The sequence below is a fragment of the Pseudorca crassidens genome, chromosome 10 (genome assembly GCF_039906515.1).
Source record: "Pseudorca crassidens isolate mPseCra1 chromosome 10, mPseCra1.hap1, whole genome shotgun sequence".
NCBI lineage: Eukaryota > Metazoa > Chordata > Mammalia > Artiodactyla > Delphinidae > Pseudorca > Pseudorca crassidens.
This window is the reverse complement of record NC_090305.1, coordinates 60,417,104-60,444,949: the sequence shown is the minus strand read 5'-3', so window position 1 is coordinate 60,444,949 and position 27,846 is coordinate 60,417,104. Positions and strand designations below refer to the sequence as shown.

The 27,846-nt window shown below is 42.7% G+C and overlaps 1 protein-coding gene across 3 annotated transcripts in view; it reads right to left on the bottom strand.

The window, feature by feature from the left end:
• ANO10 (anoctamin 10) overlaps positions 1-27,846 on the bottom strand; it is a 223,956-nt gene that overhangs the window by 38,925 nt on the left and 157,185 nt on the right. For all 3 annotated transcript variants that reach the window (XM_067753884.1, XM_067753885.1, XM_067753886.1), the window contains one exon: positions 17,767-17,883. In XM_067753884.1, coding sequence (XP_067609985.1) covers positions 17,767-17,883 — 117 coding nt within the window. The remainder of the gene's footprint in view (positions 1-17,766; positions 17,884-27,846) is intronic.

Genomic DNA, 27,846 nt, shown 5'->3' with positions numbered 1-27,846 from the left:
CCTATTAGCTTCATCCGATACTGAACATGCAGAAAAATCTACACCAGCCCACTGCGTTTATTTGCATGAGAAAATGTACGTTGAGTACAACAGGGCTATATTTGTGAAAAAGATGTTTTCTGTGACTGTTTCCAGGTGGAGAATATGATTCCAAGGGGTCTGAAGAATAACTCTTCTCTGATATGATAAACAGAAGCTAACACCTTCCTTACTGGTTTCCCTGTAAAAAAACGTTCTGTAACATCAGCATGACAAGGTTCTTCAGCAGATTGCCGGTATGTGTACACTTTTTTGGTGTGTGCACTGAAAACCAATTATTACCTCAACCATCACGTCTACAGCCTTAAGCAATAAGTGCTTTGATTTGCTATTACACTTGCATGTAGTCATGCTGGAAGGGAGCTGGCTCCGGAAAGCCAGAAAGGCATAAATGCAGTGTGACTAAGACGTCAATCCAGGATTTACTGGATGCTACATTAAGAATCAAAGGGTCGCACAGGCCACTCTGGGGCCATACTACCTTCTTGTCCGGTAATTTTCCTGTATGAGAAACTTGCCTCCCCATTTTATGTCCAGCCCTTCAAAAGCAGATCACACTGATTCTGGCAACAGTCTTCCAGCTGAGGACTAATTACTTTGAGTCTCCGAATGCAAATAGGTGCCCGACAAGGCGAAGGCAGATTAAGTGAGAAGCCCAGGGCGTTGGCAAGAGTGGAGCTCTTTTCTTTGGCCGCACTGAGCAGCCTGTGGGGTCTCAGTTCCCTGACCAGGGACTGAACCCGTGCCCTTGGCAGTGAGAGCGCAGAGTCCTAACCACTGGACCGCCAGGGAATTCCCATGTGCGTGTATTTTAAACTGACAAGTCCAAATAACAGGGCCACCTGGGCTGTCACAAGCTGATGACTGACGGCTTAAGGAAGATTCCTGAATCCAGGGATGGAAAAGCAACCAGGTCACACAAGCAAACGTGAATGAAAATCAAACCCACTCTGCCCTCACACAGCAATACTAATTCATTACCGCGTATCCACCCTCCAACCAAGAACACATGGCTTGAACAGGAATCTGAGGGAGCCTAAGGAGTGGCGGGTAACGTGGCACATCAGACATGCTGCAGCAGGGAGTTTTAAGAGAACGTGGAAAGGAGGCCACGAGAGATGGCAGCCCAGACTCCTGGTGGTTTCTGCCGCTTCAGGCGTGACTGCTGATAGCGGCTGAGAACAGACAGTGGCCCGGGCGCCAGCCCACTTCCCAGCCAGCCCTACGGAGCCCACAGTTCCAGCTCTGGAGGGCACTCAGCCCTTCTCAATCGACCGCTTGTGTCTGTGGTGAGGCCTTCTGGCATCACTTCTCAGTCACAGTGAGAGTCCTCTCTTCTGATCAAATGAAAGAAGCCATACACAAGGCAAACAATTGTCTTTATTCCCTGCCTTGTTTGAACAATGAAAATTATGTGCACTGTGATCTCAAACAAAATCTTTACTATGCTAGAGTCATAAAAAAGGCCTGTACTTGGGATTACAACAGTCTAGACACGGCAGGAGGCAACTTCTGGTAGAGCTCTCAAATGCCGCACTTTTTGTTTCTCGTTCATCCTGCTTTCTACTTTTCTGTGCCTATCTCTGTCTATAAAAGAGGCCACAGGGTAGGATGCGCAGGGAGTTTTCTCCCCCGTAGAATGCATGTACTTTTAGGTTCCAGTTCAATTAAAGACAAGCTCCTTGTTTGCCATCTAATGTGGCAGCATTTAAAAGTGAATTCGTTTATGATCATTGACAGAGGCAGACCATTTTCTTCAGAGAACAGTGAGTTAAACTGGCTGTAGGGCTGCATCCCTGACCGCAGGGTCTGAATCAGATCCATTTTCAACCCACCTGCTCTTACCAGGAAAGTAGCCTGTGTGTCCCCCTGGCCCCCGTGGGGATCGGAGGCACTGGGAGGGCTTCACCGAGCACACCTGGCCAGCGTGGGCCGCTGGCAGCTGAGATGGAAGGGCTCTGAAGCCCCCCAACCCCACGCCCCCGCACCATTCAGAGAGGCCAGGCTTTGTGAGGGACGTGATGCTCAACAGAGAGCTTCCCCAGCGGGAAGGCCAGCTGACAGCACAGACCTCCGGGCCTGTGGCCATCCCGGGAAAGGGTGTGAGACCAAGTGCTTTGAAGGTTGGAAGATAGAGCCAGCAGAATAAAAAGGGATGCATGAGCACATGAGAAGATAAATGGAAGGAAAAGCAGGATAATTTGCTAAAAGGAAACGAAGCCAAAAAATGAGGATGCAAACAGTAACACAAGGACGAAGAACGAAGGTTGAAAGGAGGGTATTTGGACAACATCAAATTCAAAGAATGGCTACTCTGTGCACTGCGCCCTTTTCCTTTCTTGGAAAACAGAAAGAAAAAAGAAAAAAGAAGAGATGAAGGTGGGGAGTGGGAGAGGAGGAGGCAAAAGAAAGGCAAATAGCGACTGACATGCACGCAAAGATTCTACAGAATGCTATACCTGGAGCTCTATCAACTTCTGTCACGTTGAACTAATATCATTATTCTTGTTACAAACTCTAGGCTCTAATTTATTTCACATCTACTACTCAGTGAATTCTGCCACGGAAAGAGCAAAGACTTATCCTTTCAAGCGTGAGCCCAAGAAGAACCATTCAAGGAGAGCCCCACTGTAATTTCTGAAGGAAGGCCACCGTCCAGTAACCTGCCAGCACTCTTCATTTCCAGAATTCACTCAAAATCCAAATTAGTTTTGGTTGATTAGCATTTCAGTATGACCTGCTTGGGGTTAAAATATAGCTGGATAGCAACTATTTTTAAGGAATCAGAAGGCTGGGAGGGATCTGAGACTGCTCATTGCCAGAAAGCAGGGAAATCTCCAAAGAAGGTAGTTACTTCTCTTATGCAAGATCTCCACAGATAGAATTTTAAAAAGGAGGATTTTATTTCCTAATGGTCAAGAACTTCTGCGTTGCACTCAATTAAGAATTCTGTTATTTATACCTATTTGCTCTATGGTGGAAAATGGTAGAAAAGTCACAGACTTAGAGGTGCTGGCCTGGGCCTCCCTCTACTTGCTCACCCCATGTGCTTGTTCCTGTCATTATGCCCATTTTACAGAGGATCAAACTGAGGCCCAGGGAGGTTTGGTAACTTGCCCAGGGTTACTCAGTAATGGTAAAGCTGGGATTCCTGAGACATGTATACCTGACTCCAAAAGCTGTTCTCTTAACACCCAAGGCATGCAAACCACCCGTCCTGCTCCTGGCACATTTTATGTCCTCAGAGGTCCTAAATGCTTCATTTAAGGTCAATGTTTTGGTACACACTGTGAGTAAAAATGACAATTCCTTAGTGAATTGTTCTGATTGTACTTGTTTAATCATACATCATTTTCTCAGAACTGATTTGTTCACAGCTATCCTGAATAAAGTTTAAATAACCTAGATTGATGTTTCTGCAAATGGTTTTCTACAACATACCTTAAAAAAAGGTGAACCCATTAGTCCAAGAAGTCAAAAAAAGCAACCTGGATTTATTCTGTCTCTAACCAAAACAATATTTATCACACGTGAAAGTAGACAGGGTTGGAGTTGTGCTTCCCAGACATCTGGCAGCTCATTTTCTCTAGTGCCTGTGACTAAAACCAGACTTGCAAATTAAAAATATGCCTATCATTTTTTTTCCAAGACAATTCAAACAAAAGAGCCTGCAAATCTATCCACGTGGACATTGCTTTAAGCAACTTGAACGAAGACCTGGAGAGAAACTTAAGATTCATTCATTTTCCAAATAACGAATAAAAGATCTTTTTCTCCAAATTGGAGTGGGGGGCGGGGGGGGGATGAAGAATTAAAAGTTATAGGTCTGATAACAAAGTTACCTGGCAGATAGCAAGTGCTTGTAGACTCTATCTGAAAGGACTGTTGAAAGAAAGAAAAGGAAGGAAGGAAGGAAGGAAGGGAGGGAGGGAGGGAGGGAGGAAGGAAAGAAAGAAAAAAGAAAGAGAGAGAGAAAGAAAAAGAAAGAAAGAAAGAAAGAAAGAGAAAGAAAGAAAGGAAGGAAGGAAGGAAGGGGGGGAGAAAGGAAGAAAGAAAAGAAAAAGAAAGAAAGAATGAAAGAAAGAAAGGAAGGAAGGAAGAAAGAAAAGAAAAAGAAAGAAAGAATGAATGAAAAAGAAAGAATGAAAGAAAGAAAGAAAGAAAAGAAAGGAAGGGAGGAAGGGAGGAAGGAAGGAAGGAAGGAAGAGGGAGGAAGGAGGGAGAAGGGGGAAGGAAGGAAATTAAAACTCAAACATTTATGGGGGGAAAATTCATTTCCTCCCAACCACGTGTTTAGGATAGGAAAACACAACATTAAAAAGATTTTTGAAAAGAAACAGGAAAGAGAAGATGATGTCCTGTTGAACTGAATTTCGTCATTCAGTTGCATTTTATCAGGTCTGGTATTCTGCTCTTTGCTCTCCTACCACTTTCTTCGCCTGTTCACAAAATTTTATCTCATTTGCAAATGTCATCACCAAGGACATCTGGTTAAATGTACAGAAAGCATAAGATGTTCGAAATCCAACACTAAATCTTATTTCATGGTTATCCTAGGGAACTGCAGGAACAGAATAATCTAGACCCATTCTCTTAATCCAACACATGAACCGTTTTGGGGATCAATGCAGCAAATCAAAAGACAAGTTATTTCAAGTATCTATTTCATGTAGCTAACACATTGAGTTATTTATACTGCCAATTAAAACCCCAGCAGGGTGATTTCCAATTTCAAAGGGATTTTTATTTATTTATTTATTTTTGCGGTACGCGGGCCTCTCACTGTTGTGGCCTCTCCCACTGCGGGACGCGCAGGCTCAGCGGCCATGGCTCACGGGCCCAGCCGCTCCACGGCATGTGGGATCTTCCCGGACCGGGGCACGAACCCGCGTCCCCTGCATCGGCAGGCGGACTCTCAACCACTGCGCCACCAGGGAAGCCCTCAAAGGGATTTTAAAGGGAAGGTAAACTCACTGAGAACCTACTATGTGCCAAGCCCTGTGTGGCGCACTTTCACACAGTGACTTGATTTTATCTGAAGTCAAATTCTCCCTGTTTCTCCTTACGCACGGGAGAGGCAGGAAGAAAGAACACTGGACTAGGAGCCAGATTGTGCACCCAGCTGAATTTTGTCTGATCACTTAAACTTGCTGCCTCTCCGATTCCTCATCTATAAAATGCTAGAGTGAAACCTGCCAGGCCTACCCTCCCAGGCTGTGTTAGGATTCATTAAGAGAACGGATTTGCTAGTGCTCCGCTGACAGCCAAGCTCAATAAGAAGGTAACATGTAAGTATTATTACAGCCCAGGCCACACCGAGGCTGGACTCTGTAGATCTTTGAACAAGGCTCCCTCTCTAAGTAATGACTGATTTTAAAGTCTACAGTGGAAAGAGGGATAAAGAAGTGTAGAAGTCTCAAAGATGGCTCAACAACAGCAATGGCAAAAATCCAAAGAACTATCTTGGATATTAAGTTGGAGGTACTAGGGCAGTAAACAACTGATGGAAAAATACAGGCAAACAGCTAAAGCGTTGCTGGTTGCTCTTTACGCAGGAAGAGGGGGCCAAGAGAACACAGGGTTCAGAGCCAGAGACCTGGGTGTGTAGCACAGGCTTCAGGATTTATTGCTGCTCTGATTTTAGACAATTACCTAACAGCTTTTCTTTTTCTGTTTTTTTTTTTTTTTTTTTTTTTTTACCCCTTTAACCTTTTACTACACAAAAGTAGAGAGAATAATATAATGAAACTCCATGGATCTACCCACCACCTAGCTTCAACAATTATCAACTCACAGAGTTGGCTCATCTGTCAGTCAACCTTCTTTACTGGGTTAGTTACCTATTATTGCATTAGTTATCTACTATTGTGTAACAAATTACTCAAAAATTTAGTGGCTTAAAACAGTATTTATTCTCAGGAATTTGGAAGCAGCTGGGGGGCTCTGGCTCAAGACCTCTCATGAAGCTGTAGTCAGAACACAGGCAGAGGGACTGCAGTCATCTGAAGGCTTGACTGAGGCTAGAGGAGGGGATGACAAGATACAGTCCATAGGCCAAATCTGGCCCACTGCCTGTTTTTGTAAATAAAGTTTTATTGGAACACAGCCGCTCCCTTTCATTTACATATTGCCCACGGCTGCTTTTGCACTACAATAGCAGGCCTGAGCAGTTGCAAAACAGACTCTATGGCCTACATGCCTAAAATATTTACTATCTGACTCTTTACAGAAAAAGTCTGCCAACCCCTCGATTAGAGAATCTGCTTCCAAGATGGTTCATTCACGTGGTTGTTGGTGGTTGCTCATGTTCCCAGTCATGTGGGCCTCTCCACTGGTGGCTTGAGTGTTGGTTTGCAATCTCAGGAGTCCCTCAGGTGAAATTCGAAACGCACCCTCAAGTGGAGGGCAAGGAGAGACTGAAGAAAGAGACTCCAGGCTGGTAGGGGGCAGTTTTAATAAACAAAGGGACTTATATAAAAGACTTGTCTCGGGCGACCGTAACACAAGTAGATCTCTGCACCAGCCCACCAGAACCTTAAAAGTTTATATAGTGGCCTTAACTGGGTTCAGTCCCATGCACAAGATGGTCTCAACAAGAAATCACTCCTTCAGGGCTACGTCCTTGAAAGAGCTCCTAGTGTGGGAATGGTGGGCAGAACGTACACCCCAAGGACAGGGGAGGGGGTAAGGAGCCTTGCTTGCCTATGTCCATCTCTGGGGCCGACCAGCAGTCATGACCTCTGGATGACCTCCTCTAACACTGAGTGTCCTCACGACATGACAGCTAACTTCCCAAGGACAAGTGATCCAAGAGGGAGAAGAAGGCAGAAGCCACAGTGTTTTTCTTATGACCTAGCCTCAGAAGAGACATGCCAACACTTCTACAGTTCTCTATTGATTACACAGACCAACCAAGATAGAGGATGGGATGGGACTCCACAGGGTGTAAACACTAGGAGGCAGGGATCATTGGGGACCATGTTGGAAGCCAACACCCACAGTTAATGACCCTTTCCTTAGTCTGTACAATCAGCGTTTGGGACAGGATCTTTTCTGTAAAGCTTTTCAACTCTACCATTTGACAATTATAGGAATGACAGGAATTTCTGATACTTCCGATTTTTGTGCTTTGATCATAGCATGTACTCAGTATCTGTTGCTGAATTTTAATACCTGTATTTTAATTTTGACTTATTATGAATTCAGTAGAATTTACTACTTATGTTCTTAGAGCCATTATCAATGGAAAACAGTATTTCAAAAAGTTCTTAAATCTAAACATTTCTTGCTTTCTGCATTCTGTTCTTAGGAGAAAGAAGCAAATCACTATATGTGCTGTTCTTAGGGATTTACTTTAAAGGCTAAATTTCCTAGTCTATCAATCACTATCTTTTCAGCCCAATCTCTTAGGTTTACATTCATTACATGATACAGTAATATTTAATCATATCCTTGAGATTCTGTAGCATTGGAAATCCACGGAAATGAATATTATTTATTATACTTAAAAAGAGGTTTTCCATTTTAACAATTTACTAGTAATTAAAAATGAAAGTAATTTTTAAAAAAGCCACACTATAAGTACTCAATGATGGTTTCCTCAATCTCAAATCTAACACACAGAGGACAACTTCAAAGCCAAAGGACTAGAATTTAATAACAGAAAAAGGCACAAAGGGATGGGGCTGTGACCCATCATCTAATTACTGACTCATTCATTTGACAAGTTCATTCATTCAACAAGTATGAATTCTGTGTCTGGAGTAATCCTGTCTCTAAGATGCTTCTAGTCTGTAGTCACAGACAAATATCTTTGATCTTGATGAAGCCAAAAATATAGTCTTTTAATATCTCAGAACATTTGGTATGTATATTTAAAAAAAGTTAAATAGATGCATAACTAACAGCTCACACACTTACCTGGAGAAGGAAGACCTGCTCTCACACACATCAGCCCTCAAGGCAATGTAATTACTAATCTAGTACAGAATCTGAGATTGGAACTCTTAGAACTTTGAATAACTTACCAGAATGTTATCTTTCTTTTCTTCTTAAACATATAGCCTTAAGCATTCTGAATCTCTAGAATAATTTTTTATAGGGTGAATTTCTTTCTTTACAAATACAGACATATTTTAATGACATATGTATACATGGTCCAAAGCACAGGGCATCCCTTCCACCATACAGTGAACCTGAGTCCCTTCTCTGTGGAATAGATCTCTGCTCCCAGGCCCCTTCTGCGCACACTGTTTCTCATCTACTCCTATGGCGACTAGGAAAATGCTACACTTTATTCTGTTTCATGTCCTTTTCAGGAATTTCCACAAGTGAAAATGAATCTGGTTCTAATTTCGCCATGTCTTATACAAATTTTAAATCTTGCCTAGAAGGCCAGGGGGATGAGATAAGTAGCAATTTATACAGATTGTTTACTAGGGAGACAAAAATGATCAGAGGCTTTCTAGAGCTTTTAGTGAAGCATCTTACTTTAACGTCTGGATGCCTCCGTGAACCTTAAATCATTTTTTCTCTAGTGAAAACAAAAGACGCAGAGAAAAGAAAACCCTAACCAACAGTGGTCAGGACAGGATTGTTCCAGAGTCTGAATCTGTGCAAAGTACAAACTACTTTAGAATTCTATCTGGCTTGATTTGGGGTTATTTTATGGTCTTTTGGGAGCCACCCTTCTTTACTGATATCAATCACAGTCTTTAAAAAAAAAAAATAGGATTCGTGCTTCATCAAGGCTACGTATAGAGCCCTTCTAAAGGGCTCATATGTAATTCCTCAGAATGCATTCTCTTCCCTAGTGATCCCAGAAAGGAATATGACCTAACTGTTTCCATTTTTGCCCGAGTACCTATTTTAAGATTCCTCTTTTTTTGTCCAAGGACATCATTTGTCATTTACTTAATATATTAGCTTCTGAACTATGTATGAGTCAACAAACTCAGTTTGATTAAGTGGAGATTTAGTCAGAGTCGACTGGGCATCAGGCCCTGTGCTGGGTGAGGAGATGCAGGGGTGAGGAAGGCATCACCTGGCCAAGGGCAGAGGGGCGGATACACAGAAATGGGCACCAGGACCCTCTGTCACACAGCAGAGGGCCGCTCTCCCGAGGAGGGAGGGTCTATGCCACTGACGGTGGAGAAGAGGTGTCTGGGTGGACAGGGTTACGCTACAGCAGGGGTGCTTGGGGGATCCATGAGCAGTGCCATCCTGCTAGACCCAAAAGTAAGGGAGAAGTGACAGCAGACGGGGAGGGGGAAGGGTAAGCTGGGACGACGTAAGAGAGTGGCATGGACATATCTACACTACCAGATGTAAAATAGATAGCTAGTGGGAAGCAGCCGCATAGCACAGGGAGATCAGCTCGGTGCTTTGTGTCCACCTAGAGGGGTGGGATAGGGAGGGAGACGCAAGAGGGAGGGGATACAGGGATATATGTACACATACGGCTGATTCACTCTTTCATACAGCAGAAACTAACACAACGCTGTAAAGCAATTATACTCCAATAAAGATGTTAAAAAAAAAAAAGAAGTGACAGCAGAAGGGACTCAGGAGGTGCACAGGAGCCAGTATTTGTTGGTGCATTAATCACTTTGAAGACAGTTATCATTTATGAATTAGAGAGAAATCTACTGTGTGAAAAATCAAGTGCAAATAAATGGCTAATAGACCCCACCTCTGAGAACTGCTGTTAGGAGTCACAGCCCACGCGGAAGGCTTAGAATGGTGCCTGGCTCACGTGCCCTCCCACTGCGTGCCATCTGTTACCGCCCCTGTCATCATTACTGCCTGGCTGTGTTCGGGTCATGAAAACAGGTAGGACTGCTGCAAAGGTGCAATTCTGATTTGCTATCCCATCTGGTTTTATGGTACCATTTTATCCCAGAATTCCCTCCTGGTTTGCCCAGTGATGCAGGGCACTCAAGCCTGAGGTGGTCCTCCTCCTCCAGCACCAAACTCATCTCCCCGTCGCTGCCCTGTTTCACACTGTGTGTCTTATGCTGTGTCACTGCAGCCTCACTTTGCCCATGTGTGCTAGGACTGTTTGGGGAGATTATGAAACAGGAGGGTCAAGCCACTTGCTCTGAAGCTGCATAGGGCTGTGAGACAAACTCCCGCCACAGGAGAGAGGGAGACGCCAGCTTAGAAGGGCCACTTGAACTCTGGCAACACTGTGGACTTCAGTTTACCTTTACTTTGAGCTTACTAGGCGGGGGCTGACTGGAGGCCCTGGGAAATGAACCATTCCCTCTCCAAGGACCGAGGCTCCGGCACTGGCTGCCACTGGCTTTCTCAGAAGCCAATTCTTTATCTGGATTCAAGATTTCATTCCGAACCACAAGTTGGCAGATCAACATGTGATTACATATTGAAAGGTCAAATACTTTAGCATCCTCATTCTATGTTGTGAAACTCCTAACTTTCCATTAAACATGCGTATCTAGCTACCATAACTTGAGAGCACAAATAGGCAAGGAAAGAAAGCTTCAGAAGCTCTTGGGAAATGTTGGAAATAGTTTAAATATACTTAACCCTAGAAAACAAAGACATTACATAATGTAGGCTGGCCCAACGGGCTTGCTGGTCAAGGGTCTCACGTTTGATTGGAAGCCCTTGAGGGCCATAATTCGCGATGTGGTGTCTTCTTAGAGTCCTTATCTGTTCTTTCAACTGACTTCTGAGGCTGTTCTCTTTCTCAAAGGCTCCATCTGGACCAGCTCCCTGGCCTCTGTGGGTGCTTGGCTCCCGAGAGGGCTGGCTGCCCAGAGGTATGGCTGTACTGAGGATGTTGTGTCCTTGTGCTCCAGGCCATCCAGGGAGCAAATGGTACCTGGATAAGACTCCTTTCTATTTTTAACTGGATCTTAAAACTACTGAGAGCTGAATACATCAATTTGAAAAGAAATAAAAGGGCATCACTAGGATGATATTTACTGTCTAGAATTCTCTGTAAAGGTCTCACTAACTGAAGTCTAATCATTTGAAAATGCCCTTTGCAAAGCAAACAATTTTATTTTCCCCAGTTCGCCTCTCACCTTCAAGTATATCTCATTTGCTTATACATTTAGAAATGCCACAGTTTCCCATCTGACACTGAAAAAAATAACTGCCCTGGGTACCCTTCCTCTCCATGTTCGTTCCCACACTGCCATGAGCTGGAGGAATAGCCAGGACCACAGAGCACTTCCCCCAGTGGGCTCCACGGCTCCTGCATTGGAATCACTTGGGTGCTGGGTCAAACACGTGCATTTCTGGCCCTTCCCACTGACCTTCATTTTATAAAACAAAAAAGCTGAGGTGCAAAGACACTACCCAATTCACTCCCTGTGGCTGGACTTGGCCCAGAACTTGCTCACCTGACGGCGCTTGGGATCCATCTCTGCTGGGAGGTAGGGGTTGAGGGAAGGGGTGTGGAGCAATAGGAGGAGTTTTGAAAATGTAGGTATCTGGGCTCCACCTTCGTTTCAGGGGACCAGTCTTCATGGTGTGTGGCCCAGCCTCATGCATTTTTTGCAAGTTCTACTTTCAAGATGCACAGCCTGATTTAAGAACTGTCCAATGACTTACATTTCCCAATCACATTTTGTCCATAAAATGGGAACTGAGTTGAAAGGTAACAATACAAATTAAACATAATACAGTAATTATTCATGAGTAATCATTTCTATTGACAAGCTTGTCGTCAATTTCTAGTCACCTAACAGTGAAAGAGTCTGGGGACAGGCTAGGCACTAATGGGATTTATTCTTAAATATGTTTTCCGTGACTCCATTTTTGATCACGGTCCACAACTGACCAGAAGACGTGGCAGAAGCTCTCTCTGCCTTTGGTCCATGGGAATAGCCCAGGGAGGTGAGGCTCCACTGGTTTACAAAGCAGAATAGTTAAATGTCAGAGTTAAAAAAAAAAAAAAAAAAAAAAGCAAAGAAAAAATTCTATATCCTAGAAATGCCACTAGTTGAGCAAGTAAACTGAAGACACGCCAGTGAATTTGCGTTTTTGAAAAGCACAAAGTGGGTGACCTTCCATACCTAGGACCTTTCAGACTTTTCAGGACCTCTGAACAGTGAGACTAAAGAGGAAATGTGAAGCAAATCTTTGTCTCCGACTGGCAGCAGCATGAACTTGGGTGGCCCGGGCAGCAGTGTCAACCATGCAGCAAAGCCCTGGGCCCGCAGGAGAGAGAGAGTGAGCAAAAGAAGACCTTCTGTCCAGGTTTTACTCTGGACCTTTTATTCTCAGATTGTAATTTTAACAAAAACAAGCAGTGGCGGTAAGTGGGAAGAGGAAAGCTTTTCCTGGGTTTGCAGTCAAGGCCCTAGGAAACCACAAGTACTCATCATGGCCTCCTGCCTACTTGATGGATCCGAGACACTGGAGCTGCATGTGCACAAATTTAAGTCACCTATTAGCGCAAGCCAGGAACACCCTTCTATGGAGGCATTTGATAAATATACTGAGTGGACACGTATTGGACATCTCTGTCCCACCAGAACCTTAACAGCAAAATGGGCACCAAAATCACGTTTTCTTAGAAGGGGATGTCAATCAGAGAATCACATCTGTGTCCTCAGGAGAAAACACCCCAAAGAGACTTACGATCACTTAGATTTTTTTATATAAGATAAGATAGAATTTTGGTTAATGTTTCATTTCCCAGTGAAGATGACCATAAACAAAACTTGTCGTCGACCTTGGACTTTGCTTTACTGTCAGGTGGGGTGTATCTGAAGATACGGGAATCTAGGAGCTGAGATGACTTGGGAGGTTATTTAGTCACATCCATAGTAAACACTAATATCCACCAGTCCCTCCAAAGCAAACATGACAGCTCTGAAGTAGGACTTTCAGGTAAACGTGTTTAGTAACAAGAGACACGTTAGTCATATCCAACATCGAGAAAGACCCTTTGCTTTTTAGACAAATACATGGCAGGGTGAAATCCTGAGTGAGAGGAGAGGACAGCTTTCCTAACAGGAAGCAAGATCTTGCCTTGACCTGGAGCGAAGGTGTGTACATGGCCAGCCTGCCCCAATCTCTAAAACCTCACTAGAAATGTAATCAGTGGAGAAACCTGATTTACCAAAACTCTTCCAGAGACAATGCTGTTCAATTAAAAAATCTTTTTTTTGCTTACATAACCCTTAAAGTTTCTGGATGCCAAATGCCCTCCCACACGATTTTAAGTTGACATCTAAAATTTTCATCATAAATTAAATAGTTGCAAAAATATATTTTCTAGCATGCTGTGAATATTGACACTTAAAAATAAACTATGAGGTCACTCTTTTAAAGATACCCAAGAAGTGCTGAACATTATAGTGACGCGATATCCACCATCACCCATTCAAAAGATACATGAACACGCTCTGAATTAATAGTAAAAATTTTGGTTTTCCTTCTTTTTCTTCTTTGAAGTAATATTTTCTTTCCACTTCTCCCAAAGAATCTTAACTTAATAAATTTTTGTTTTGCTTGAAAGTCTTCATCAATCTCTTTCTAATACTTTGCTGCAATCATCAGATGCTCAAAATTGAAACTTAAGAAGCCTTTAAAATTCCCTATGACCAGAAGTGTCACGATAGGTATTTAAAATCTTCTTCTGGACTGACTGATCATTACAATTATTACTGGTGCATAAATGATAATAATTATATAAACAGAGTACACATTTTGATAAACATTGAACATAAATTTCTAGCTATGTTTTGGAAATGCATTTCTTAAGGGGATGGAGGGCAGGAGATTGGGGTGCCTTTATCGAATGCAGCTTAGCCCGACACCTCCATTTTGAAAGGTTCTGTTACTTGGTTGGGGGGCTAACTCTGGGGACAAGGCACATGGTAGGGTTCCAAACGGTGAGAGGTGTGGTTTCCTTCTGCAATGTGGAAGAAGGATCCTTGTGAGAGGTGAGGAGGTGTGGCCACGGACAGCCAGGAGGGACCAGCAGGACGCCCGAGCGCGCTCAGGAGGTTATGTTCAGGAAAGAGGACTCATCTAAGCTGAGAATCTCAACATTGAGGCCCTCATAACAGTCTGTGTTCCTCGCAGAGTCTAAGGAACGTTAGACTGTTTGGAACCTCCCCATCCATCCTACCTCTCTGCCCTCTCCTCCAAGTGAGAGCTGAGCACATTATTTCCCCAGTTTGTCCAATTTATCTTTTCAATTTTCTTTTTTTTTCTGTGGTACAGAAGTTTAAAATTTTCTTGTATCTTACTGTATCAATATTTTCCTTTATAAATTCGGGGATTTGTGTCCTGATTAGAAAGGCATTTCCCACTGGAAGAAGTACCCATGCTTTTTAATAGACCTTTTATGGTTTAAGTTTTTTACGTTTCAATTTCTCAACCATCTGAACTTTGTTGGGTGGAGGGGAGAGAGGTACATAAGAAATGAGGTCGAATCAAGTGTAATAATTTTCCCAAACAACTGTTTGTCATCATCAAACCATGTAACAAACAATCTTTCTTTTTTCCTACTGACATAAAACATCACTTTTCCCATAAAGTCCTATTTTTATTTGGGTCCATTTATGGAATCTCTGATCTATTCCACTGACCTGTCCATTTCTCCCCTCATTCAAAATGGACTTAATTACCATGACGATTGAATTATTCAAAATACACTTTAATACGGCAGAGCTAGAGGCCTCGTTTTCCTTCTTTTTCAGAAGTCTCCTTGCTATTCTCAAATGTTTATTTCTATATATTTGACTTGGCATTACATTTTCACAAGATTGAATCTTTTGATCCCAGTAGAGTTTAAAAAGTATTCTTCACATTGATTATCCACATAGTTTTCATAAATTACCACCTACAGATTTTATTTTGGTTTCTTCTGTAAATGGGACTTTTCTCTCAATAATATTCTCAAACTGGTTACTATTTTTTTGAAAGGAAACAGATGATTTTAGACAAACTTTACAACCTGCTTCTTTTCAAATTTTCCTGTTGTTGTAAGAATTTATCTTGTGACTTTTAGACACATAATCTTATAATCTTCAAGTAATGATAACGTTGCCTCTTCCGGGTTCCTTGAACTTATCTCTTCCTCTTGTGTAACTACATTGATTACGCCTCCAGAACCATGCTAAACAGTCAGTAGTGATAATGGGTCTCCTGACACTGTTGTGAATGTTGCTGGTGTTTCACTACTGACCATGATGCTGCGTTTCCATCTAAGAGACAAACACACTGGTGAGCCCACAGGCCCAGAGCCCACAGGCCCTACAGTTAGGAAACAGCTAATTCAGTCTTCTCACCCACTGTGACAAACATCAGAACAGCCAATGCGGTGGACCCGGGGTTCTCCCTCTTCTCTGTACTCTGATCACAAGTCTTATTCTGCTGGGCTCACCCCACCTAATCAGGGTCAGGTTCTGCCCCGATGTGGGGTTCCCCTATCTGGAGCACCACCCTTGGAGCCCGGGCTTCTATCAGAAGGTTGGCTTGGGTGGGTCCTCTTCAAGGTTTTTTTTTCTCCCAATTCCCCGAATATAAAAGGAAAAATTCCTGTAAAAGGTGGTTTGGAAGCATACAGGACTGCGTGGGTCAGAGAGGTCCTGGACCCAGAGCTTGTCCCCTCAGATGACTCTGCCTTACTGATTTTCTCATTCGTTAACTTCCTATGTATGACAGCAGATGACCAGCTCTGGGCATCTAGGGATCTTTTGTCTCCCGACTCTCGTTCTGTTACAGGTAGAAAATCACCAAAATGGTGAACTCCAGCATGGCTTTTTAAATCCTCTCTTTCTTTTGGGGGCAGGGGTGGGGGGACCCTTTGGTAGAATGTGTAAATCATCAGGAAGAGGATTCTACCTCCACGGCATTTTTTGCTGCTTCTGCCCACACTCTCCCGTTCTCTCTCGTGCTCTGTGAGATATTATTCAGGATTCCAACTCCTCACTTCTCCTCCCCTAATGTTTCTGTAGAAGGTAGACTTGGGAACTGTGGACCTGCCCCAGGGAGATTCTTGGAAATCTCTGTCTGGTTCTTTTGCTGAATGCCAGCTCTAGTCTTCGTTTAACATTGCTTGAATATTTTTGTTTTGCTTAGGTTAGTTCTTTAAACCTATTTGTTGCTCATATTATTAGGAATTTGGTTTTGTTATGCCATCCTAAACTGGAATCTTCTCTAAAAAGACAAACAACCCAATCAAAAAATGGGCAGAAGACCTAAATAGACATTTCTCCAAAGAAGACATACAGATGGCCAAGAGACACATGAAAAGATGCTCAACATCGCTAATTATTAGAGAAATGCAAATCAAAACTACAACGAGATATCACCTCATACCGGTCAGAATGGCCATCAGCAAAAAGCCTATAAACAGGGGCTTCCCTGGTGGCGCAGTGGTTAAGAATCTGCCTGCCAATGCAGGGGGCACGGGTTCAAGCCCTGGTGTGGGAAGATCCCACATGCTGCAGAGCAACTAAGCCTGTGTGCCACAACTACTGAGCCCGCGCGCCTAGAGCCCGTGCTCCGCAACAAGAGCAGCCACCGCAATGAGAAGCCTGTGCACCACAACGAAGAGTAGCACCCGCTCGCCACAACTAAAGAAAGCCCACGCGCAGCAACAAAGACCTAATGCAGCCAAAAATTAATTAATTTTTAAAAAAGATACACACACACTCCTGTGTTCATAGCAGCACTATTTACAATAGCCAAAACATGGAAACAGCCAAAATGTCCACTGAAAGATGAATGGATAAAGAAGATGTGGTCCATATATACAATGGAATATCACTCAGCAATTAAAAGAATTAAATAATGCCATTTGCAGCAACATGCATGGACCTGGAGATTATCATACTAAGTCAAGTAAGTCAGAGAAAGACAAAGATATGATCTCACTTATATGCAGAATCCAAAAAAAAAAATGATACAAATGAACTTATTTACAAAACAGAAACAGACTCACAGATTTAGAAAACAAATTTATGGTTACGAAAGGGGAAAGGTAGGTGGAGGGATAAATTGGGAGTTTGGGGATTGACATATACACACTACTATATTTAAAATACATAACCAACAAGGACCTACTGTATAGCACAGAGAACTCTGCTCAATATTCTGTAATAACCTAAATGGGAAAAGAATCTGAAAAAGAATAGCTATATGGATATGTGTAACTGAATCAGGTTGCTGTACACCTAAAACAAACAACATTGTAAATCAACTATACTCCAATATGAAATAAAAATTAAAAAAAATAAACACAACTGAGGGACTTCCCTGGTGGCACAGTGGTTAAGAATCCGCCTGCCAATGCAGGGGACACAGGTCCGAGCCCTGGTGTGGGAAGATCCCACATGCTGCGGAGCAACTAAGCCTGTGAGCCACAACTACTAAGCCTGTGCTCTAGAGCCCATGAGCCACAACTACTGAGCCCATGTGCCACAACTACTGAAGCATGCGCGCCTAGAACCTGTGCTCCACAACAAGAGAAGCCACCGCAATGAGAAGCCCGCGCACCGCAACGAAGAGTAGGCCCCGCTCGCCGCAATTCGAGAAAGCCCACGTACAGCAACGAAGACCCAACGCAGCCAAAAATAAGATAAATAAGTAAAAATTAAAAAACTGGAATCTTCTATACTTATTTAAACTGGTAACTTCAAGGCTGAAGTAAAAGCTGAGAGTGAGTTCTCTGACTTATGTTTCCTGGCATTTGCTAAAGAAATACATTTTTATTTTCAGGACAGTTGCCCTTACCTGCTGCTTGAGTGCCTCCAAAGATTCAAATTCCAATCTGGCCAGTTTCATCTGGATATGCCGTGGCTTATCAGGTATGGCAAATGCAAGGATGAACTTCAAAGCCAGGAGTGCGTGCTGAAAACAAGAGCACACGTTACAGGGACACATTAGACCATGTGGGCGAGGAGACAAATTAGCACCTCAACACCGTGATCCTTCTCGTTAATCTTGGGTCACTTCTAATTACTGGCCTGTGATGTATCACAGATCAAACAGGTCCATGAGTTATATTTAATCCATCCCACTGTGGCCCATTCAAGAATTATGGACTTACTTTGCTTTATTCTTTTAAAATCAGTTATTCCCTTAAAATGATACCATATGCTACTCTCAGTGAAAAATAAAGTTTATTCTGAGAAGTCTCCCACCAAATGCTTTTTTTAATGCATGTCTTAATCCCCAATGTATTCAGTGTGCAACGTGTGCAGAGCCAAACGCTGCTCTTTGTGTAACAACATCCTCCCCTGTGCTGTAGTTCAGGCTGAGTTACGTGGAACGTGCATGTGCCTTTTGGTGCCTTGTATCCTCTGCATCCCCAGTAGTGTCTGGTGCAGTTTCTTTCATGAAATGACAATCAATAAATATTGATGAGTTGATCGACTGTAAGGTGCTACCTTGTGTTGCGGACTCCACATATTGTGAGGCAGAAATGCATACAGAAATGTAGAGTGTATCCTTTATATTATGTAAAACGTACCCTTTATAACATGGGAAACTTAGAACCTGGCTATTTTATTTCCCTTCTACACCAACACCATACAGAGGTTTTCTAACATAATAATATGAGGTTTATAATTATGCTTCTTTCTCTGCAGAAATAAGCCAACAGGACTGCTTCCCCTGGTAAGCCTGCTCCTCAGATGCACAGCCTCGACTCAATGTTTCTCTAATTCTGCCTCCATCCTGTGACCCAGGATCAAGACCCACAGGAAGCTGAATGATCCTTAAAGTTGCCTCTTTGATGACAGCACGAATTACTAAATATTAAAGGCTGGATAATACATTTTAAAGGTAGGAAATAATTAAAAGGCATTAAGAAAACCAGTGAAGGAGATGGAACAGGCTGTAAGAAACGTTGCATTGAATTATTGACAGAAAAGGAAGACAGCTGAAAAAAAATAAGTGAATTCCTTACTGTGATATTTTCAAAAGGGGGATAAAGGATAAATAACATGTGGACATCTCCTGGGAGAAGCATGAGATAATGAAGGAAATCAGCATCGTGCCGGAACAAGCAATAATTCAATACAAAAACTTGAAAACCGGCAGAACCCCAGGGAAGGCCAGGCACTGCCTGGTATTAGCAGGAGATCTGGAGCGGACCAGGGATGGGCAGTCAGGCACTGGAAGATACTGATTAGGTGTCTACAGTGTGAAAACAAGAAGAGAAAACAGATGACATCATGTGTTATAATTCTGAACTAAGTGAACTGAATTAACAGGAACCTGGAGATAATCAACAAAGAACAAATGAATAATTTAGAAAGAGCTATACTGTCATTATTTCATTCCACTGGAGCACTGAGATATCACTTTATATAAGACTTAACCTCTTCAGTAGAATTGTTAGACAAGAAATAAACAAATTAGTGAATGGAAAGAAATCCGTATTTTTCAGAAACTGTGTGTCCTCAAGTTGCCAGAGCCCCACCGTGACCTGGTCACTGGCCCCATCCCATCTCTCTTAGCAAATCTGTCCCCATTTTCTCTTCTCTGGAGTCTCGGGAGGAATTATTGAGAAAGGAGACCCTGTCAAGCACTGCCCTGACAGGGGACCTGTAAGATGTGTCAACTCTTCTTTGGGAACCAGGACTGGCTGCTGGGTGACTGGGCAAGGCTGCCACAGACCTCGGTGCTCATAGTTTCCATAGGAAATGTTCATAAAGCTCTCTTGAATTGAAAAAACGTTGGTATTCATTAGACAGTTTTAGTTAAAACAGGAAGTCATTTTAACATGGTTAAAACACTTATGCAGCAACGAGCTTTTATGAGTGGTTCTCTATGCTTTACTTCCCCCCAAATATTCTATAATAAATGCTTTTAAAAGCCCATATGGAGAGAAATCATTTTCTTTGGAACTACACTTGCAAAAAAGTTCCTAGTAGACCTGCTTATTTCAAGCTTTTCACGTCCCACGTAACAACCCCAGGGTCACGCTCCTTGAAGAGCCCCGCAAGCTGCAGAGCCGGCACTCTTCACTGGTTCCCACGCCACCAGAAGCCAGCAGGGCAGTAGCCCTGTGTCCATTGCTCCATTCATGACTGCTGTGCTTGCCACTGCAGCGAAAGCGCTGATGTCCTGGTGCACAGTCTAGGTGGGGAGATGGGTAAGGACAGGCCATCACAACGCCACGCGGGAGTGTTACTGGCAGGGTACACACATGAGACCACGAGCGCTTGGACCAGCAGGTCAGAGAGGGCTTGCTGAAGAAATAAGTTTGAACAGAGACATGATGGATGAGAAGGAGTTAGCCAGGCAAGGAGAGGGGGTTGAAGTGCTTCCAGAGACAGGGCAAACGGACAAAGGGATGGGGGCTGAAAAGAGAGGGGCTGCAGAGGCAACCAGGAGCCCGGGCACACAGGCAGCAGAGGAGGCGCTGAAAGCATGTACACAGGAATGACTCAATCAGATTTCTCTGTCTGTGGCAAGGGGCGTAGACGAGTGTGGAAGTGCAGGCAAGTGAGCAGGGTGGCCTGAGTGTGCGTTAGAGCAGTGGGGCTGAAGCTCCAGGAGTGACTGGAGGGCTCGTTAGCAGCAGACTCGCCAGACCGCCATGACTCATGCACTGAACTGAGAAGCACAGGACGGGGGGCAGGCCAGAGGGGAGAAGGGGTCTGCGCGGGCTGTGGATTTTCAGATGTCTGTGGAGTGTCTAAGTGGACACGTCCAGCACGCAGTACGGTAGCGGAGTCAAGGAGGCAGATTTGGGTCACTGCTGCATGTGTGTAAGTGGCAGATAAAGCCATGGGAGTGGACGAGATTTGCAAGGCTGTGTGGTGAGAGAGAGGAAAGACGAGATGGCAAGACGATGGCAGAGGATGGAAGTGGGGGAACCGAAACATGCATGATGAGCGAGGGAGAGGGGCCAGCAAGAAGCCTGATAAGCAGCAGGTGGCAACTGGCAGAAATCTAGGAGGTTCTGGAGTTTCAGAAGCAAAGGGGAGAGAAAGAAGCCAGTCAAGGAGGGTGTCGGAGGGTCAAGTACATGAAGCCTGAGGGAGAACATATAGGTTTATCCACCCGGAGGCCTCTGGTGACCCTGGTGGGAGTGGCTTCGGCTGAGTGGTCGCAGAAGCAGGACTCAGTGGGCTGGGAAGGGACTGGCAGGCAAGGCTGGAGGAGGGAGGTGCCGACCACAGGGTTCAGAGAGTCTTCCTGCAAAGGAGGGGTGAGGGACGAGGGGGCACCTGGACAGAGACCTGTGCTGGCCAGGTGTTTGTTCTTTAAAGGTATAAGTCCTAAACATGTTGAGATGCTTTGGGGATGGAACCAAGAGAATGGCCAAAGGTGAAGCTCCTGGAAGAAGTTCCAAGGCACAGAGCCAGGCTGCTGGGCCAGGGAGGGGCTTAGCCAGAAACAGGGGGTCTGAGGTGGTCCCTGTCGAGGAGAGAGAGCTGACCACGAGGGACAGAAGCATTTAAGGGCACTAATTTGAGACTTAAGAATTTTAAAACACATTTATTGCTTAGAATATGCAATTCAATACTTAAAAATGAGGAAGGAGAGGTGGGAATTACACATCGCGTTCTCACTTTTCTTTCACAGAGTTAATCGCAAATCATCATTAAATATCCTTTCCTCAAAACAGATAATCGTAATCTTCAGCAGAAAGAAAAAAGTGTCTCAGAGAACAAAATAAAAATGCCAACTTTCTTAACTAGATTGGAAGAAATATCAACATCTTCACAATGAAATTTTGTTTGGATGGTAGCACTTTGGGCAACCTCTTTATCTTTAGTCGTTAACAGACACGCATTAGTTTGTATGGGGTAAAAAACACTTATGTGAAAAAGAACGCAGGGATTCCACTCATTTAAAAAACGAACTACACGTGCCCTGCCAGGCTCCTAACCCACCTGGCCACCACTGCCCACATGCCCAGTAAACAGACCCAGACCAAACAAACTGCAGCTCAGAGAGTCTGGCTTTTAATCGGGAGTCCAAGAAGCTGGCAAAAGCAATCACACATTCTGCAAATGACTGAGCACAAGGATGCAGGGCCAGACAGCTTCAGTGGTGGCCTTCTCCCACCTTACCTATCAAAACCTCGTCACACTGATTTTTTCCCCCCACTTTGCTACACTCTCAGAAGTTTCACCAATTTTAGGTTTATGTGGCGTAACACACACCATCTTTAAAAAGGGAAAATATTCTGGCAGGGTTAAGAAGCATCACTATTCACAGATACCTGTTAATTAATTAGCTGGCGTTAGCAAACACTCTCTCTCTGTATTCCCCCTCCCCAGTAACCTTGAGACCTTGGGAGTGGGGCGGGGAAGGCAACACAGGGTAGCAGCTTCAAGGAAGAGGGGTAAAGAGAAGCAGAGGAACCAACATTGTCTGAATGATCAGGAAGGGATACATTACCCCCCTCTTTCTTCTTAGTGGGTTCTTGTACCCAGGATCCAGAATTCAAGTTGAGCATCATGATGGATTTAAATAAGCTTTTGTAGTCTAGCCTAGAAACCTAAATAACATTTATAGCACCGTGCTTCAAAAGATTAATTTTTAAAATCTCGCTTATATTTTTCATACAGAAAATCTGTTTCAAGGCTGGGAACTACTTTACACTAACTGAACAGAGGAAAAAAATTGTGAAAAGAATTTTAGCTATTTTTACTTGTTTTCATAAATAAGAGAAAGCCTAAGATAAAATACAAATGTGCTCAGATTTGAAGAAAAACACACTCAAAATGAATAGCTGGGTTGGCTTTTCATAGCCTCTTTATGAAAAGAGAAGACATTTTATGGGCCATGATTGTGATTCTTCACCAACGATCTTCCTTTAGAGTGAAACTCACAAAATTTATCCTAAACAAAGTAAAGGAGAAGAGAAACAGTGAGGGGTGGGGTGGGGAGATGGGCAGAATTTTTAAACTAATAAATACGAAGAAGTTGGCTACCCATGACAATATAGTTCAGGTAATGATTATAGGGTGTCTTGGTTGGGAAAGGGAAAAAGAACGGGACCAGAGAAAACTGACACTCAGAAGCTACGTGTTTTCTGGTGCCAGCGGTAAAGTACTGCCCACTCCACCATCACTGAGTCGCTCACCTGTGGTCACTGCACGGCTGTCAGACTCTTGGGAGTCTCGTGCCAGGTGCACAGAGAGTGAGAGGAACCCTTTTATTTTAAAAAACTAGAAAATTCATGATACGATCAACAGTAACAGCTGTGTTTGTAGCAGTGTGTCCCCAACCCTGTCTCTTCTGAAATAGAATATGCAAATTAGAGTTGAATTCATGGAATTCTGAAAAGTTAATTTGATTTCTACAGTGGTAGGTCTGCCACATTACCTCTTTCCATTCAGAGCTCACTGAATAAAAGAAAAGTCCTTCACAAAAGCATCCTCTGCTGATTATCGGACAAACGAAATGTGAAGTACCAATTAATAAGAAATGATTAATGAAGCTGAGATTGAAAAAAATTATGGAATTAGGCTCTTAAGGAAAAAAAAAATCAGGGATTTTCATTTTAAGATGGTAGATCAAGCATGCACATGTACTTCTTCTACCTCCCCAGGGTCCCCTGAAATGACAGAAATATAGTCTAAAAAGAACAAGACTGGAAAACAAGAGAATTTTCCAGAACTTCTGAATATAGAACTTATGGAGTAGAAAGTGCTGCTCAAGTCTCCTGAGACAAAGGCAGGTCCTCCCAAAGGAGCCTCAGAAGAAGATGTCAGATTCAACCCCACAAAAGGAAAGGATTGGGGCAGGGAGTCAGCACCAAAGTGAACACTTTAAAGAACTACCTTCAGAAAAGCTGGGGCCACAGGAAGCCCTTTCTCATGCCACCTTATAACAGACTGACTGCAAGTTCTACTCTTGCACTAAAGCCGAAAAACTGCCCTTTAAAGAAAGCATGTGATCTTCTGGGAGAGTTCCTTGTGTGGGGTTGCCAGGCCCAAGAGAGAAGCTGAGCCTAAGGTCGTACCAGACTCTTATTTAAAGACTTGGAGACCAGAGTGATGTCAACTGTATGACAGGATAGGAAGTCCCAAACCTTTTTCCCCCACAGAGACACTGACTTAAGAACAACATACAGTCCAAAAAGCCTTCATGAGAACTTCAGAAAACAGCTAAGAAGCTACAGTACTCTAGGGAAGCACAAAGCTAAAAACAGCTGCTTTAGAATGAGTGAGTAAGAAAAGCTGTTGGATTTCACCTATGATAACCTTTCCTCCAAGCTGGCACAGCTCAGCACAACTGGGAGAAAACACCCAACTTGTGAATAGAGACGTGTAACATACTTTCAATGTACGTTCCATCTTTTCAAGGGACTTCCCTAGGAACTGGTTTCTGTCTCATTAGACTCAGGGCACTGGAGAGGATCCTGCATACTGTGGATGCCTGGGGGGCCAATAAAAACAAAGGAGAGATTGCTGAAATACCAGAGAACCTGCAGTACTGAAGACAGAGACCAGAGGGAGGAAGAGATCACAAACTCCCAAAAAAGAAGCCAGCAGACTTCCCTACTTGGGAAAATACATGCACAAGCCTAGAAAAGACACATCTCCAGAATGTTTGAGACATTCCCAGAATCTCTAGCTGGGCTGACTGATGGAGGTCTTTGCCTGTATGAAGCTAGTTTGTGAAGACTGGGAGAGATGGCTGTTTTTTCAAATGCCCAAATCTCAGCAAAAAAATAACAAGGAACACTAACAAACAGAAATATGACACAATAAAGGAAAGTAATAAATCTCAAAAAAAGACCCTAAAGAAACAGAAATCTACGAAGTACATGACAAAGAATGCAAAACAATCATCTTAAAGAAGCTCAGTGAATTATAAGAGAACACAGACAAGTAACCGAAATCAGGAAAATGATGTGTGAACAAAATGAAAATACCAACAAAAAGATAGAAACTATAAAAAAAAAAAAAGAACTAAACAAATTCTGGAACTGAAGAATGCAATAACTGAATTGAGAAGTTCACTATATGGGTTCAGCATCAAACTTGTTCAAGCAAAAGAAAGAATCCTTGAACTCTAAGACAGGTCACCTGAAATTACTGAGTCAGAAGAGCAAAAAGAAAAACGAATCAAGAAAGACGAAGAAAGCTCAAGATACTTAATGACATCAGCAAGTATTACCAATATATGCGTTATGGGAATCTCAGAAAGAGAAGAGAGAGAAAGAGGGAGAGAGCTTATTTGAAGAAATAACGGTCCAAACCTTCCCAAATGTGAGGAATGAATTGGACATCCAAATTCAAGAAACTCAAAAGACTCCAACTCAGATGAACCCAAAGAACCCCATACTGAGATACACTGTAATCAAACCATCAAAGGACAAAGAGAGAATCTTGAAAGTAGCAAGACTGTGTCACATCATGTACAAGGGAGCTACCGTAAGATTATGAGAAGAGTTCTTAGCAGAAAAAAATATAGGCCAGAAGGGAGTAAGATGATACATTCAAAGGGCTAAAAGAAAAACCCTGCCAACCAAGAATACTATATCCAGCAAAACTGTCCTTCAAAAATGAAAGAGAAATAAAGACCTTTCCAGATAAACAAAAGCTAAGGGAATTCATGACCACCACATCTGCCTTACAAGAAATATTAAAGGGAGTCCATTAAGCTGAAAGGAAAGAATGCCAGACAACAACACAAAAGCATATAAAATTATAAAGCTTTCTGGTGAAGGTAAATAAATAGACAAATACAGTACACAGTAATGGTGGTGCGTATATCACTTTTCATTCTGGTATAGAATTTAAAGGATAAATTCATAAAAATAACTATAACTATAAAATTGTGTAATTTGTGACATCAATAACAAATTGGAGGGGAGATGTAAAAGAGTAGACATTTTGTACATGACTGAAGTTTCTATTATTTTAAAATAGATTACTATATATACTATAAGATGTTTTATGTACTCTCCATGATAACCACAAAGAAATACCTACAGAAAACACATAAAAGAAAAATGAGAAAGAAATCAAAAACAAGTCACTACGAAAAAAAACACAAAGGAGTACATCAAGAGAGGCAAAGGACAAAATAACTATAAGATATACAGAAAAAATGAATAAAATTGCAATAATAATTTTGTTACTACCAGTAGTTACTTTAAATGTAAATAGATTATATTCCCTGATCAAAAGACATGAGAAGCTGAGTGGATTAAAAAAATAAGATCCAGGACTTCCCTGGCACAGTGGTTGAGAGTCTGCCTGCCAACGCAGGGGACACGGGTTCGTGACCCGGCCCGGGAAGATCCCACATGCCGCGGAGCGGCTGGGCCCGTGAGCCATGGTCGCTGAGCCTCCGCGTCTGGAGCCTGTGCTCCGCAACGGGAGAGGCCACAACAGTGAGAGGCCCGCATACCGCAAAAAAAAAAAAAAAAACAACCCCCAAAAAACAAGATCCAACTAAATGCTATCTATAAGAGACTCACTTTAGATGTAAGAACACATGCAGGATAAAAGTGAAAGGACAGAAAAAGATATTACATGCAAATGGTAACGAAAAAATAAAAAGAAAGGAAGCAGAAGTGGCGATCTTGTATCAGACAAAATAGACTTTAAAAGACTGAGATAAGAGACAAGCGCATTATACAATGACAAAGGGTCAATTCACCACCAATAATTATATATTGTTAACATTGGAGTACCCACATATATGAAGCAAAAATTGACGGAACTGAAGGAAAAAGTAGACAATAATGCAATAATAGTAGGAGAGTTAAATACCCCACTCTCAATAATGGATAGAGCAGCCACACAGAAGATCAATAAGGAAATAGAGGACTTGAAGAACACTATAGATCAACTGTACATAACAGACATGGACAGAATTCTCCACTCAACAAGAGCAGAATGCACATTCTTCTAAAGCACACATGAAATATTCTCTAGGATAGATCACCTATTAGGCTACAAAACACATCTTAACAAATTTAAGAACATTGCAATCATATCAATTATCTTTTTAGACAACAATGGAATGAGACTAGAAATCAACAGCAAAATGAAAACTGAAAAATTAAATAAGTGAAAATTAAACAACAAACTCTTCAACAACCAATGGACCAAAGAAGAAATCAAAAGGGAAATTAGAAAATTTTTGACATAAATGAAAATGAAAACAATATACCGACACTTACGGGATTCAGCAAAAGCAGAACTAAGAGGGAAAGTTATTGTCTTAAACGCCTTCATTAAAAAGGAAGACATATCTCAAATCAGCAACCCACTTTATATCTCAAGGGACTAGAAAAAGAAGAACAAACTAAACCCAAAGTTATCAGAAGGAAGGAAATAATAAAGAGTAGAGGGACTTCCCTGGTGGTGCAGTGGTTAAGGATCCACCTGTCAATGCAGGGGACATCCCTGGTCTGGGAAGATCCCACATGCTGCAGAGCAACTAAGCCTGTGTGCCACAACTACTGAGCCCACACTCTAGAGCCCGCAAGCCACAATTTCTGAGCCGCATGCCACAACTACTGAAGCCTGTGTGCCTAGAGACCGTGCTCTGCAACAAGAGAAGCCACTGCAATGAGAAGCCCGCGCACTACAACAAAGAGCAGTCCCCACTCGCCGCAACTAGAGAAAGGCTGCATGCAGCAATGAAGACTCAACACAGCCAAAAATAAATAAATAAAATAAATAAATTGATTAAAAAAAAGATTAGAGCGGAAATAAATGAATTAGAAAACAAAAAGCAATAGAAATAAAATCAATGAAACTAAGAGTTGGTTTTTTTGAAGACCAACAAATCAACAAACTCTTAGCTTGACTAAAAAAGAAAAAAAAGGCTCAAATAACAAAAATCAGAAATGAAAGGGTAGACATTATAACTGATGCCAGA